Below are 16,292 nucleotides of genomic sequence, written 5' to 3'. Positions count from 1 at the left end.
AAACTTTTCGGTCCTGAGAAGAGAATTATAATGTAATTTTAATTTATATTAAGTTAGTTATATTCCAGTGTTGTTTCGAACATTACTTTTTCTAATTGTTTAAAATTGTTATTCTATTAAGGTTATCAAAATAGTCGTGGACTAACATGAGAACATTAAGCCACGCCTAACATAACTTCATAGTAATATTTTTACCGTTATAATTACTATTAATGATGAAAATATTTCAAAAATATAACCGAAGCACTTCTGTTTTCCAGGTGAAGTTTATGTAATCGTGGAATACTGCCGTTACGGAAATCTACGCAACTACCTTCTCCGTCACAGAGACAAATTCATCAATGAACTGGATGAACACACTGGAAAAGTGATACCGACGATGACTGATTACATTACGGATAATCTAGAACTGGTAGAGAGTGAAGTTAAGTTTGATACTGCTCGCTCTTCAGCAATTTTTGCAGTGGATAATCCTAATTACAGGTGAAGAAAAACCGTGTTGTTTTGCACCTTCTAACACTACCATGTCCATCAAAGCATACATTATAGACTAAATTTTTATAGATTTGTATTAATTTAAAATATCAGTACCTTTTTGTCTCCTTCCAAGTAACCACTGTAAGAAGCCACGCAGTGTTAAAGTTGTACGAACCGATCCGGAACTGATTCACTTTATTAAGCGAATGAACAGCGTTTCCAAAAAAAAGGAGTGGTAACATTTTTACAAATCCCAGACAGCTCTTGATTAAAGCTTGCCAGAAACATAAATCTGCTATTCATTCACGAATTCATTGCCTTTGCTAAGGGAGCAATTGTCAGATTCGCGGAAAAAGAACGACGCTGCTGTTGGAAGTGTGTCAGGAAAGTTCCATTCCCATTTTAAGGAAAAACCTAGAATATACTTGTAAATAGAGAACCTAGAGTATAGATTATACCTATATATATAGATTTAGAGATAGAACCTAGAATATAGATTTAGAACAGTTATCCTTGCATGTTAAAAGAGAGTTTAATAATTATCCTTTCCCAACTTTTGGAAACATTTTATTCTAGAATTTTTAATGCTAATTCCGTGTAGGAAGGAGGATTTAGGGAGACTCAAACCTACAATTTCACTCAGTCGGAGGCCTTATTACTTAGGCAAGTAATCGCCCTTAATATGGATTAACAACCATCCACCGAAGACGGTCAGTGTGGGCGCAGCCCTCACAGTTTGGCAAGCATGGGGGCTCAGTGCCCCCATGCTTGACAAATTGAACGAAGACTGCCTGCAACAAGGGTCACCATTCCAGTTGTGAAGCTCAAAAGTTAGGCAGAGACACCTTTGCGATCCAGGCACCACTCCAGTCGTGAACGGTGTTCTTAACTGTAATGCAGTGGGGAACCATACAGTGTAATCTTGAACGGTGTTCTTACTGTAATGCAGTGGCAGTGTCTTAACTGTAATGTTTACTGTAGTGGTGGCGCATTAGCAGAACCATACCCGCTTAGACCACAGCCACCATGTACTATTTAGTGGAGAACCACAGCCCTGGGAACGAACAAGATAGTACCAGTACGGTTCCTGCCGAGCCTGAACCAACCATTGAATGTACAATGGTTCTATTCCTATGAAGTCTGTGCCCCCAAATTTGAGACTGCCTAATTACAGATCCTAACCAGTACTTCCCAGGAATTCTCCTGACTGAAATCCCAGAGGGGGTACCTCAAAATGCAGTTAAAGTGAATCAGTTCACGGAGTTAGCATTTTGTTAAGTCAATTCTTCTGATAACATTCCTCGATAAGATTAAAACACTAAGAAACGTCAAAATCATCCATGTAATCCATTCATTCCATCATATTAGAACATTCAGAAAATTTCACAACTTTTCATGCAATCCATTCATTCCGGCATATTAGACAAGCAAAAATCATCACAATCTTTCATGGAATTCATTCATCCTGACGTATTAGACCAGCACGAAAACGTCACAATCTTTTATGTAATCCATTCACTCCAGCAAGAAAACGTCACAATCTTTCGTGTAATTCATTCATTCCAGCATATTAGAGCAGCAAGAAAACGTCACAATCTTTAATGTGATCCATTCATTCCGGCGTATTAGAACAGCAAGAAAAAGTCACAATCTTTATGTAATCCATTCCTTTCAGCATATTAGAACAGCAAGAACCCCACTATCTTTCATGTAATCCATTCATTCCAACATATTAAAGTCAAGAAAACGTCACAATGCTTCATGTAATTGATTCATTGCAGCATATTAGAACAGCAAGAAAACGTCAAAACTTCTCATGTATTCCATTCAGTTCAGTATATTATGACAGCAAGAAAACGTCTCAATCTTTCATGTAATCCTTTCATTCCAGTATATTAGAACAGCAAGAAAACGTCCCAGTCTTTCATATAATTCATTCATTCCAGCATATTAGAACATCAAGAAAACTTTATAATATTTTATATAATCAATTCATTCCAGCATACAGTAAAAGACAATATTAATATTATCATACCTGTTTAAACGAAAGGCCGCATAGCAAATAATTCTTCTCTTCTGCAGGCCGAAGGTGTATAAAGTCTCTAGTAACGACTCGAAAGTTTCTTCAAGAGGTCGGACTGCTAGCTGTTCTACCACCTGCTCGTCTGGCTCAAGCACCGCATTCCGCAATTATGATAGAATAGATAGTCATGATCACGTCATTACGACTTCTGATCTTCTGTGTTATGCATTCCAGTGCGCACGAGGGATGGATTATCTGGCTTCTCGAAAAGTAGGCTCTATTTAATTGTTCATATTTGTTCAGTTTTAAACAAAAAGAATTTTAAAAGCACTTAAAAATAAGTTATGAAATGTACAAAATCAGCCGGGAGAGATTTCGTAAAATGTGTAAATTTAATATGTTCAGCAATCAGGGACTTCTTAATATGTTTAAGAACATGTTTTCAAATTGTACAAGTTCTTATTATTGCATTATTATTATTGCTATTACTGTATTTCCTTGCGCATCCCCCCTTTAACTAATTTCATGGACGCAAAATCAAGAGGAGAAAATTGTGCGAATAATTTAACTTTCGGAGAACCCTGCTAGAGCAAGAATATAGTAAATGGAAAGTAGTCACGGATAAACTGGTCCTATCATAATATTATTCCTTTAATAGAAACCTACATTCTGCTCAAGATACGTAGTAATATTAACATTAAAATACATTACATTAATTGAGCTAGACATTTAGCGCTGCGGCTCAGTGACCTTGTAAAGCCGCTGGAGCATCCTTTCCTAGCTCAGAATATCCACTCTAATGCAAGTCATGTGTACTGTTTCATAAAATGAAAGAGAGCTCGCCGGGCAGCAAACTGGTAAATTGCGAACCATTTTATAATTTTATACTTACGTTAACTAAAGTATTCGCAGAAATCTTGGAGTATGGCATTCCTGAGGAATCTTTTACGCCATACTCTGGTCATTTGCTGCGTACTACACTGAATAATCAAGCTGAGCAGTGAGAAAGCAGAATTCCCTACTGCTCTTATTATTCAGCTTGATATTCTGTGTTTGCAAATGCGTGAGTTTTGAGAGACTAGCAGAATCGACACCGACCAGTCTCCACACCTCTCCGGTCTTCATTTTAGAAGCAAAGCGCTTCAAACTGTTCTCTCCTAGTCAGGTACTTACGTCTTACGGAGAATTTTCTTTACGATTACATAACAGGTTGGAACTCTCTCAGTAACTGGTAGGAATAGGGAAAACTATTACCTGCTGCAGGCTAGTATGCTGGCCAAGTATCAAAGTAACTACAGTAGAGGTGGCATAATGTGATCGTGATCGATGCTATCTTTCGAATAATGTTATCGGGTTACCGAAGTTCCGCCCGTTTGTATACGAAAACGTGGAAAATACATCCCTCACAGGGATCAACATTTCGGTTAATATGATCAAAATACTGTAAAATAAATTGTTTGAACTGAAGTAAAGTCCCCAGATAGAGTCAAAATAGAATATAAAAGTTGTCAACTTACAGTGAAATGTCTCCACTTAAGGGACTTAGACACCAAACAGATTGGTTCCAGTCAATTACTATACAACGCGTTCGTATCGTTACAGGCCAAAATGTATTTCTCTCAAACATCTAAAACGCTATATACGATTATTGGTTATTTGTTGAGCATTAACAATAACCTATTATATAGCATAATTGGGCTAATTTTTGGAATATGGTAACAGGTAGTTTGGCGACATTTTGGTAAGGCGATAAAGGTTACTAGCTAGGACTTTAGCAGTGTACATGGATAAAGTCAAGAGTGTGCGCAATGCTATTTTTGTGCAATTCTGGGATGTTCTTTTAAGTGAAAATAGGTCGACGTGTACATGGATACCGTGTATGTGCAATTCTTAAAAACGTGGCAAGCGATTCTGCACTTTTTCCCAATTTCGCACCTAATCTTCGTCATGATTAAGCACTTTTGTTGCATAAAAGTTCTAGCATAAGAGTAATTCGGCTAGCAGATTGTTGGAAAAAATATTGAGTTAAAAAAAACCATGCCTTTACTTCGTGAAAACAAAATGGCGTCCAAAAAAACTAGCAGGTTGCTGTAGCAGGGTTGGTCGCCAAATTTTCTCCAAAAATCCCCAAGTTACCATAATCCGAAGGTTAACCCATAATTGTTATAGCATTAACAATAACCTAGTTAAGTAAAATTGTTCTGCCTTGGAATCTTTGCGTGGTTTCACATGAATAGCTAAAGACGACGCTATTCATGCTAGCATTTCCGATCCTATATAAAGGTGAAACTATACAAACGCTAGACAAAAGACTGGGAATGTGAATCCAAATAATTGAGCTACTTTTAATCGCTTGAAAAGAATGATTCGCATGCTATTTACTTATTCCCGAAACCAATGAGTCACGCACTAACGTGGTTGGGGAAAAGCACCAGGTAGGAAAGGGACGCTGGCTTTTGGGTGCCCTGCCGATGTCTGATTGCACGGGCGTTTTGGGTGACTTCGATGTGAAACAGCAGCCTGAGTTTGAGGTAGATTTTGAATAAATCTATGTATAGGGCGATATGACCCAGGTCCAAAGAAAATTCCCTGAAAACATCTACTCGGAACTAAAGTTGCTTTTGTATCTAATTATTACTTTTTCATTGTCACTTTCTCTTCACACACGATTTTTGAATATTAAGATAAGAGGTAAAACATCGGTTAAAAAACTTACAGAAGTATTACGAGCAGCTGATGAAGAAAATTTTTCAATTTTTTCAGTAAAATGTTGGCACATTCTTTAAAGGTTTCTAGTTAAATTTATGTTAAAAGAGTCAAAACTTCCATTGCGGTATTGAAGCAAATTTTTTCTAGTAGCATATTTTAAGTTATCAAAAAAGTCGTAGACAAACGTGACGACATTAAAGAGTACCTATTGCAGCTTGAGTTAATAGTAAGATCATTTTTTTCTTACAGCTTATCCACAGGGATCTCGCAGCAAGGAATGTTCTTTTAGCTGATGGCAAGATAGTAAAGATTTGCGATTTTGGCTTAGCGAAGGACTGCTACAAGTATGAAAATTACATCAAGAAAGGAGATGTAAATAAGTCTAGCTTTCATTTTGAAATGAATAATTTTTCTTTTCCTTATTAGAGATTCTAAAACAGCAAGAATCGTCGTTATATTAAAATATATATAAGACTAGTTTCATAGGCTTAAATGCAGAATATTCTTCAGCTGCAGGAGTGCAAATAACAAAATAAAAGCTGTGCTTAGGCAATAACAATGAACAGAATAAAGTACAGCTACTGACCATCCATTGATAAAAAATGAAAACCTGTATGAAATAATTTTTTTAAAAGGTGAGTGTAAAGACGCATCGGAATTGGGATTCTTGAGTAGAACTGAAAAATTCTATGAATGTGAAATGCTTCTAGAAAATATAATTCGCGAACGGAAGATGTTTTTGAAGTATTTTAGATACACAAAATTGAAAATAGAATTTTTTGTCAACAGACCTGTGCATTTACGAGGTGTGACACGAAAACGAGGTCCAATAATTCATTGTATTTATAGAATCAGTTTTCCATGACATTATCACTTTCAAAGTAGTCCCTCTTAGCATTCTTACACTTTTGCATTCGGTGCTGCCATTGCTGGCAACAGTTCTGGAACGAGGTTTTTGGAAGGTCCTTCAGAAGATTCTCCGTTCTAAACATCTTTAACTGAGGTAAAAAGGCTTCCCTTTCAACAAGATTTAACTTTAGGAAATAAAAAATAAACGCATGGAGCCAAACCAGGTGAATAATGTAGACGCCCCATCACATTAATGTTTTTGTCGGTCAGAAACTGCTTAACAGATAGGACCGTGTGAGCGGGTGCATTGTCCTGGTGCAACAGCCATCCATCACTTCACAAATGTGGCCATTTTTTCCATAATTTTTTTCACGAATTCTTTTTAGTACTTCAGTATAGTAGTGTTGATTCACAGTCTGGCCAGTGGGAACTCACTCAACCCAAAAGGCCCGTTCCCACTGGGGTTTATCTGAGCTAACGAACACAACTAACGTAGTCGACCCATCCCCAAAACCAATTTTTTTCCATAGAGCAGCAAGTTGAAAAATCTGAACTGCAGGCACAGCGGAGCTAGTCGACACAGGGAACTGACTCCGTTAGCTCAGATAAAACCCAGTGGGAACGGCGCTTTACAGTTCCGTTAATGTCGAAGAAGCCAATTAATATTGCCTTAAATATTGATTTTGATATACGTGCTTTGTTCCTCCACTCTGAAAACCGTTTATGCCATTTAATCACACGTGGACGAGGCAACGTTTCATCTCCGTAAGCTTCAGTTAACATTTCAAATGTTTCCGTGACTGATATCTGAAGTTTCACAAGAAACTTGATGTTGATTCGCTGTTCGGTTTTTACGTTAGACACTTTTCCTGGCAGAATCCAGTTGCACATGTTCACTCAATGACGCAGTACTCCCAACTGGTGTGATGGGTTAAGTCGAAACTGGCCGCATGGATAGAGGAAGTGTGTGGGAGGACGTCACCTAAACAGTTGTTGCCAACTCCACTCTTTCTTCAAGCTACACAGTCTCGTTTTTTCCATCACTCCTTGTATGTTTTCTTTTATCATAACATGTAGTTTATACTCTTTGGAAGAACTTTTAAGGCTTTCTTGGCTTGGCAATTGCGATTTAAACTACGAGGAATCCTGCATATACCCCACGGGTTCATGGCCGAAATGGGGTCACTGCAAATTTTGTTTAAAGAAAAATAAAGATCTGTAAAGAGAATTTCATTAAAATGCTGATTCTTCTTGCCTTGGAATCTCCAATAAGCGCTATTCGGTGTTTTATTTTAACTCAGATTATTTTTTCCTTCTTAACGTTCTGGTGTTAAATTCATTGTATAGAAAGAACGTTATTTAAATATTCTGCTTTTAACTGAGAGTTTCTTGCGGTTTACTCAAATGATGTATTTTCATTTCAGGGTCCACTTCCTATAAAGTGGATGGCTATTGAATCTATCTGGGATCATATATTTACTACAAAAAGCGATGTGTAAGTTGCCTCTTTGATTACTTTATTAGCAGCTTTCGTATACGAGGACTGTTAGAAAAAGATCGAGCATTTTAAATTGCGCGTCAATGACCGCAGATGGCGTGCTTCGGCAACTGTGCGCAACTACCGGCACATCTTACAAACATATTACCTTTCCGATTTAGGCGTTCTTTATTAAGTAAGTTCTATTTGATTGAAGTCGGACATAGACTGCCTTCTCGGAGTAGTGGAAAAACAAAAATGAAAATATTGGGGAAAGAATGCATGTGATGTACCAGCTTTTGTCCGGAATAAATAGATTGGCGAAGAATCATAGATGTAGTCGTAGCTTAAATTATCAGACGATAAGTTTAAAAAACAGGATCCATTTGTTATATTTCAGGGGAAATAGCAATTACAAAAATCTGATCTCCGGAGTAAATAAAAAAGAATTACTAATAACTTTTTGTATAAAGTTTACTGCATCGTGACATTTAAGAAAAAGCCCCCGATATTCCTTTGCGAGTCCTTTTATAGCTTCTGGAAAGGCGGAACATCCAAGAAATGACGTCAGCCTCGTCAGCCAATCCAGTTCGCTTTAAATATATCCAGAACATTCTATAACTGTACGTGTAGAAAAGGCGGGAAAAACAACTTAACTACGGGGCTGTGGATTTAATTCCACGTACTTTCAAATAAGAGACCATCGCCATTAAAAATGAAAAAGACACACAGAAATTTAAGTGTATTCTTGACTATGGAAAATTATTATTACATGCATCTGTTCGACATTTTGCTCAAAACAGGTGAAACTATTCAGGGAATCATTCCGAATACTTAACACACAGAAATGACTGCGGAACCTGAACGCTGTACTGTGATGTATGTCAACACTTTATTTGTAGAGCAGAAGTTCGATGGACGAAGATCGAAGGACTTCACATTTCACGTCAGCAGACAACTTATTGCATTTTCAAAGTGAAGTAAGAATTTGTGGCACGAGTTCAGACAAAAACAAGTAGGTCTACTAGAGAATTCGAACACGATTGAGAGATGTTGTGCAACATGACAACGTTCCAGCTCATGCATCGTCCCTTGTTACCAATAATCAGACAAAAATATCCCATTTTCGTTGTTCTACACCAATCCATATATCTCGACTTTGTCTCATGAGGTGTTTTTGTTTTCTCAAATTAAAACCACTTTGCAAGAGCGTTTCAAGTCCATAGAGAAAATTCAGGAGTTTACGACGACAACACTGTAAGCCAGCGAAGAAACCAGTCAACGGTGTGTTGACACTGGAAGGTAATAGTTTGAAGGGGATAATGGTTGAAAATTTATGTCTTTATCAATAAAACAAAAACAACAAACGTCCGTTCTTTTTTGAACAGTCCTCGTATTATAGTGATCTCAGTCTGGTGATTTGTTACCCACATGAACCTCCGAGAGCTTTTCAGTTATGAATCTAATGCAAAGCTTTCAAAATTTCACTTATTTGAAGTCTGACATTAGATTAATTTCATTACCATTAAACCATTGCTAAGCATGTATGAATATAGTCAGTTAATATTATCAAAATAGCTGTGGACAGTTACAGCTAAAGTGTTCACGTGAAATACGTTATGCGATATGTTAAACAGCAGGTTAAAAATGAATAAATTATTTTGTGTTAACAAAATAATCGTTTCCAACTAACACTATCAACAGGTGGTCATTCGGAATTCTCATGTGGGAATTTTTTACTCTGGGTGGCAACCCATATCCTGGAATTGAAATAGACGAAGAATTCTACAAGAAACTAAAAGCTGGATACAGGATGGGAAAACCAGAATTTTGTCCAGATGAAATGTGAGTAGACTGGATATTATTTTCTAAAGATATTTTAAATTTGCTTACTTAAATGTATGTTAATAAAGAAGAGTGTTCGTATGTCTGTCTTTTGTACAGATCTACACTTTCATTCCGATGTTAATGAGCTCTGGCACACTTGGCCAAGTGGTAGGTTTCTGTCTATATAAAGATTTAAAAAAAACCACTGCGCAGGGTGCACACTCAGGACGGTATATTAGATGTGCGCACTCATGAAGCCCATCTTGCTTCTCTTAATTTCAGGTCGCCCTTATTGCGTTCAGCTATCAGTGGATGTCCTGCATTCTAATCAAAGAATGGCTACGTTTTTACGAAAATAAATATTAATATTTCTTCAATTTCAATTTTGAAATCATGTCACTCATTTTAGGTTCGCATAGCTGTTGTTGCCTTCCGTTATCAGTTCCTACTAAAACCGTTAGATGACACCACGTTCTTTTACTCTTCGGAAAAGTGTAGAATTTCTAGAGCAAATTTCTTTCGCTAAAATTTTGAAATCGGTGAAGAAATCGGTCAACGTATTTGATAATTTTCCGAGAAAAGACGTAACTAATAACAAAGCAAACATAACTTCTTACTAAAACCGTTAGATGGGGCCGTCTTAATTATATCTTTAGAACAGAATTGAAATTTTCAGTGTAGAACCTTTAGAGTAGAATTTAAATGCTTTCACTATCAGCGCTTTACGAATTCTGTATATATGCAAATTGTTTTAGTGGAATTGTGAGTGAACTGTAGTACTTTATATTTAATGTAACATGAAATGCTTGAATCAGATTAAGCTCTGCTTGAAAAATAAGAATGCAGTGAAGTATATTTAACACAGAGTAAATAGCTATCTGGCTAAATTGGCGAGATAGGATGATGTTCATTGAATGACATCCTACGAAAAGAAAGAAATTTACAAAATACGTGTAGCATTAAAAAAAGAAGAAGAATCGGTTCTTCCTATGTGATAATGATTAATGTGTTTGTGGAATGATCGGAGATCCCGACCACTATCACTTCAATTACCCAAATACCACAGAGCCTATATTTATGGCCTAATAATCTTCAATTTAATTAGATTGTCCATGTATCAGCCATTAGTTTTTATTTATCATGAACGCCCCACGCTTATATTATCCACGTTCATGAATTTTTTGAAAAGAATTATTTAATCTATTATTTCCAATAAGCTGTTTGACAAATATTTTTCTTCCTTTCAATGCATTAAATACCATACCCGAGTAAAACCTCAGTAATCTTTTTTTTTTTTTTATTGTATTCTTACGAATTCTGTACATATCAAGTAATTTTAGTGAAATTACGTGTAAAATTCCAATATTATTTTGTATAATGTAACACGAAAATCTCAACAAGCGAAACTTTACCGGAAAAGTAAGAATACAGTTTATTCAAATTTGCGTAAAAAGCTGTCTCTCTCAATGGCGAGATATCGCCAAGCTGGCGATGGAGTTGGCGACTAATTTTTGTCTCCAAATTTAGCGAGAAATGGCAAAAGTCGTCAAAACATGGCAACCATTTGGCGATATTTTGGTCCACTCCCTTTTTAAATGTAGAGGGTTTTTATTGTAATGAATGACTGTAATTGATCCGCTGCGAAACTGTAACCGTATCAGGCCTCAATGTCTCGATAAATTTCGAGAACTGCTAGAGATTTCTTGGCACCCGGGCAGAAACTACATAAAGCCGGAGAGAGCACCAGTTTGTAAGTTGTTAGTTCAGATCTGAATTTAGAGTACTGAGATATCAATAACAGCTTCGCCTTTTAGATGAGCTTTGCATTATGTTGTTTCACATTCTTAGTGTAGATGCAAGTACTGATTGTACTCTGTGAAACTCTAAAGAGGTGTACAACTATTTTGCTGGGAATTTAGAGAATTGTGAAGTGCTTCTTTTGATAAAATAATTTAAGCATGGTTTAGTGAGCATTCCGTCCCATATGCATGCAGCAGTATTTTATTAATTTATTAATATATAATTTATGTATTATATTTATCGGTTACGTGTGCATTCAATCTAGGTATTCAAAACCCGTATGTATGCAGCAGTATTTTATGAATTTATTAATACATAATTTATTACTTATATTTTTAACTATAATAGGCGTTAGCCCAGAAGGGCTACTAATTCCGTTTAGGCATTTTGCGTTGGTTCACCATAAAAGTCTGAATCACTTTTCAAATTGTTGCCACAAAATGTTAGAGCCCTACATTATATTTTAAAAAATTAAATAATGAAGAATCTGCATGAATGTATCTATGTTACTCGCATTGCGAAAAAGCAACTGTACCTAGAGACATCAAATTTTGAATAACGTAGTCCTCCACTCGAATATGGGCATCTGGAAGCCCAAATTTAGAATTTCGAAATTGTTTTATTATCTATTTCGTATTTTGTAAAACTTTTAAGAACTTTTGATTAAAAAACTCAACGATTTCAAAACGTTCCATTAATATTAATATCGCGTGCATCTTCAATCACGGCTATCTTATGCGGAAGGTTTCTTTACATTGCTTACTGGTGTTATGTACAGCCTAGCATCGCAAAGACGTAACAGTATCTAACGGCATTTTGCATCGAAGGACTTTTAATATCTGTATCCCTTTTCAAATACCATTTTGAATCAATCGTGAAAAAAAAAAAAAAAAAAAAAAAAAAAAAAAAAAAAAAAACCCATCGCTTTGGAAGTAATATAAAATCTGGAAGCATTCAGATTTTTTTTAATCATTAGCCCAGAGGACCTTAGCTCAACACAGCTGTTAAATTTCATTTCGGCATTTTGTGGCGTTTCACTTTTGAATTTGTTGCCACCAAACATTGTCGCCCTGTGTTATATTTAAAGAAATTAAATAATGAAGAATCTGCATGAATGTAAGCATGTGTTTCGCAATGTGATAAAACAAAGGTACCTAGAGCCATCAAATTTTGAATAACGTATGTTTCCACCCGAATATGGGCATCTGGAAAACCAAGTTTGGAGTTTGTTTTATTAACCATTTCATACTTTATAAGGTATTTCTCCCACCTTCCTAGCGTGCCTTCGTGGTGTGGTGGTTCTGCACACTGGGCCGGTATCCAGAGGTCCGTGGTTCGATTCCCGGCGGAGGCAGTTCCTAATTTTTCATCTCGTCTGCTTCCAAAAAATTCTAATGTCTCTTCATTGGCGCCCGAACTAAAAGGGTTGTGTATGATGACTCTCCACACCCAGGATTTGGCGATTGAGTCTTCTAAAAACCCCAGTCTCCCTTTAAAAGGGGAAGTATATAAGGTATTTCTCCCACCTTCCTAGCGTGCCTTCGTGGGGTAGTGGTTCTGCACACTGAGCCGGTATCCAGAGGCCCGTGGTTCGATTCCCGGCGAAGGTGGTTGCTAATCTTTCATCTCTCCGGCCTCCAAAAAATCGTAATATCTCTACAACTTTGTAAATCATTTCTGAGTTCTTGATTAAGAAACTCAACAATTAAAGCGAGCAATGGCAACACTGTACGGAAGAAAAATTATCTCCAGCGCGCGAGACTGTGTATGGGAAATTTTTAAGATATGCTGCTTTTAAATTATTTCGCAATATTGCTGTTGAATTGAGTTTTATGGTTTAAGTGCGAAGAACATGATAATTAATAAATTAAGGTAACACTCAAAACTAAAATAAGCCCCTATGGACGCAATATGAAATCTGAAAACTTTCAGATTTTGTATTTCTTTTATTTTTATTATATTTACTTTGTATTTAAGATTAGCACGGTATCAATATTTAATTTTTTTTAAGATTTTGGGTGTTCAAAAGCTTATCTTACCGAACCTAGAAGCATAATGGATGTTGATAACGTAATTAAGATTTCTGAGAAATTCCTGTGTGTATAAATATCAATTCTTAGGATGATTTCTATTTTCAGCTACCAAATAATGCAGAATTGCTGGAATGCTTGTCCCGATAACAGACCTGATTTCGATGATATTTCTTTTGCTATTGGGGATCTTTTAGAAACTGGAGTAAAGCAGGTACTAATTTTATTTTGAAAAGCAATTTTATTAGTCTTTCCAAATGAAACATTTTCAAAGTAAATTTACTCTTCTTATATTTTACATATCTCTCAAATGTAGCACAATGGTACCTTAGTATACATTTCCTTTGAAATGCGTCCGAGTTTGTATAATATTTTGAATGGGTATCTTTGATACGACTTGAATTTCATGACTTTCCGTGAGCCTCAGTAAGCCATTTGCCACTATTCAATAAACAACCGGCATTATAGCTCTGAATTTTCAAATGTTTTTGTATTTACACGTAAAATCAGTTACAAATTCGTTAACAAACAGTTTTAGGAAAGTTAATGAGAAGAGTCAAGCAACGAAGAAGAGTGTTAGGATCATCATAGTGAAAAAAGAAATAACTGAAAAGTATGAAGATAGAAGATGTATTCAGAACTTCGTTATTGCATACCGTATGCCGAGTACGATGGTTTCTGCGGTTGACATTAATAAATCAGCTACCATTGCGAAGGCGGTAAAATCGGCTTACAAACAAACATCATAGGGGTACACTGAGAAATTGCTTTTTATCCGGATAGCAGAAAACATTTATGTGCGGGATCATGTGCATTGCTAATAGTAAGAATTTCAGTAGTAAGCAGTATTATTAACAGTACTAAACAGTATTATTAACAGTACTATACAGTATTATTAACAGTACTAAACAGTATTATTAACAGTACTAAACAGCAATAACGGTGTTAATGAATATTAAACATTATTGTTATTCAGTATTAAACAGCATTGTTATTTAGTATTAAACAGCATTGTTATTTAGTATTAAACAGCAGCTCAGTATTAAATACTATTTCAGTACTAAACAACATTATTAACAGCATTAAACAGTATGAATGGTGGGAGAAAGTACTAAACAATATTATCATTTGGTATTAAACAGCAATTTCGTGTTAAATAGCATTTTAGTATTAAACAGTAGGAATTTTTGGTAATCTCCCAATAAGCGATGTGCTTTACTTAACTTTATGGATTGACAGGTAGGGCCACTACAGTTTTTTTACAGTTATTTTTTCTTCCGCCATTTTATTCAAATTTGCATGATCAGACTTATTATTATATAATATTAATAATTTTTTACGTTTTGTATTATTTATTTTGCTGTGTCTTACGCTGCCTGTAAGAAAACTTTCAATGCGCGAATAAAACTCTTCTTTTAATTAGATTAGCTGGTTAAAGTAGATTAGCTGATATTTCAATGAATTACTCGATAGTAATATAACTAAGAGAGATCCCCTAAATGTTATAGATGTAAGATAGATCAATTAGTTTCGAGCATATAGTGAATGAAACAGGTAAGAGGTAAGAGAGAATACACCCGATTTGGTACTTCAGTGTTTAGTTGTTTCAAAACATATTTGCAAACAATTTGTTATAAGCAGAGTATAAAAAAGAGAGAAATAATGAATTTAAGAAAGATAAATTAAACACCGTGGCCGCTTAAGATAACAGTAATTTCATTTGCTTCTAATTTCAATTCTTTGTAATGTAAACGTTAGAAAATAAGTTTCTATTTGAGAGTAAATTGATAACAAAGAGTCGAAGACAGCATTTTAAAAATTCTTGGCAAATTGAACGCAAACTTTACATGTGAAGAAAAGATCGCTTTTACAAACAAAATAGTCTGAAAAGAGGTGGCGCCATCTAGTATAAAACTGATTAACTAACGAATTCCGGTATATCGCCAGTTGGGACAATACCGAATTTTTTATGAGAACTTGAGTAATTATTTTCCCTTTATTCCTTGCTGAAAAATTTCGTTTGGAACGGATTAATCTGGAACGGATTAATGACATATACAAAGGTACCACTGTAACTTATTCTTCTGCTATTACTAAATATTTGATTTTATGCAACGTGACAAAAAAGTAAAATGTTTTGATATACTTTTAGCATTATCTGGATGTGAATGCTCCATACATGGAAATGAACCGCAAAATGCTAAATCATGATTACTTTAACCTGCAGACAGCACAGAATCAAAGACAATCTCATATTTATGTTAATTCAGAAATATGTAATAACTCCTTGAATGATAATACTTTAGTACTGTCAAAACAGTGTCGTTCTGAAGCATCTTCAAAAGACAAAATGGAATTAAATTTTTCCACATTTTTGGACATTATTACAGAAGATGAAGTAATGAGAACAGAAACAATTGAAGAACAAAGAAATAGAGCACGCCATGCTGATTACCCACTCATGGCAGAAAGCTAGAAATAATTAACGTAGATCTAAAATAATGTAATATACTCGAACCTAATATTCATGTAAAGATTTAAATAACTATTCTTGCAGAAGTTTGCATTGTTCAATAAAATACTTTCATAAAAAATTTGATGAAAATGAATAATAAATGAATTTTAAAACAATAACTGTGTGTTTTAGTGAGCAGTTTAAATCTTTAATTTCAAGAAATGAAGAATCTATTTGTATGAATGTTTGTATAGCGCAAAAACGGTGGAACCTAGAGCCACCAAGTTTCGAACACTCGTAGTCCTTCACCCGAGTATGTGCACCTCCAACACAGAATATTAAATTTCGAATTCGTTTTTGATTTATTTCATTTTTTCTACAAATTTAATCAATTTTTACTTCCTTGTACGAAGTAAATAGGAAGTATTGTAATCGCGAAAAGTTTCAGGCAGCATATTTCAACGAAAATATCCATTTTGACCGCTATCGAATGCAATTTAACGATGTTTTTGCATGATATTTGTACGTAAGGAAAGAATTAAATACTCTTTTCCTCCAAAAAAATTATAAAAAAAAATTTTTTTAAATCTGAAATGTTTCAGATTTTAAATTACGTCCAAAGGGGCGTTTTTTAACATTTTGTGT

At 35.3% G+C, this 16,292-nt stretch overlaps 1 protein-coding gene across 2 annotated transcripts in view; it reads left to right on the top strand.

The window, feature by feature from the left end:
* Positions 1-15,826, top strand: part of LOC118206022 (vascular endothelial growth factor receptor 1-like) — a 152,675-nt gene extending 136,849 nt beyond the window's left edge. For both annotated transcript variants that reach the window (XM_085826658.1, XM_085826657.1), the window contains 7 exons: positions 261-483; positions 2,560-2,770; positions 5,459-5,581; positions 7,483-7,553; positions 9,240-9,380; positions 13,301-13,406; positions 15,345-15,826. In XM_085826658.1, coding sequence (XP_085682784.1) covers positions 261-483; positions 2,560-2,770; positions 5,459-5,581; positions 7,483-7,553; positions 9,240-9,380; positions 13,301-13,406; positions 15,345-15,668 — 1,199 coding nt within the window. In that variant the 3' untranslated portion in view covers positions 15,669-15,826. The remainder of the gene's footprint in view (positions 1-260; positions 484-2,559; positions 2,771-5,458; positions 5,582-7,482; positions 7,554-9,239; positions 9,381-13,300; positions 13,407-15,344) is intronic.
* The last annotated feature ends 466 nt before the right edge of the window (positions 15,827-16,292 follow it).

This window comes from Stegodyphus dumicola, chromosome 11 (genome assembly GCF_044657685.1).
Source record: "Stegodyphus dumicola isolate Sdum_Otavi_A_Nest chromosome 11, ASM4465768v1".
Lineage (NCBI taxonomy): Eukaryota > Metazoa > Arthropoda > Arachnida > Araneae > Eresidae > Stegodyphus > Stegodyphus dumicola.
Note: the sequence above shows the minus strand (reverse complement) of the source record. Positions and strands in the feature narration are given on the sequence as shown.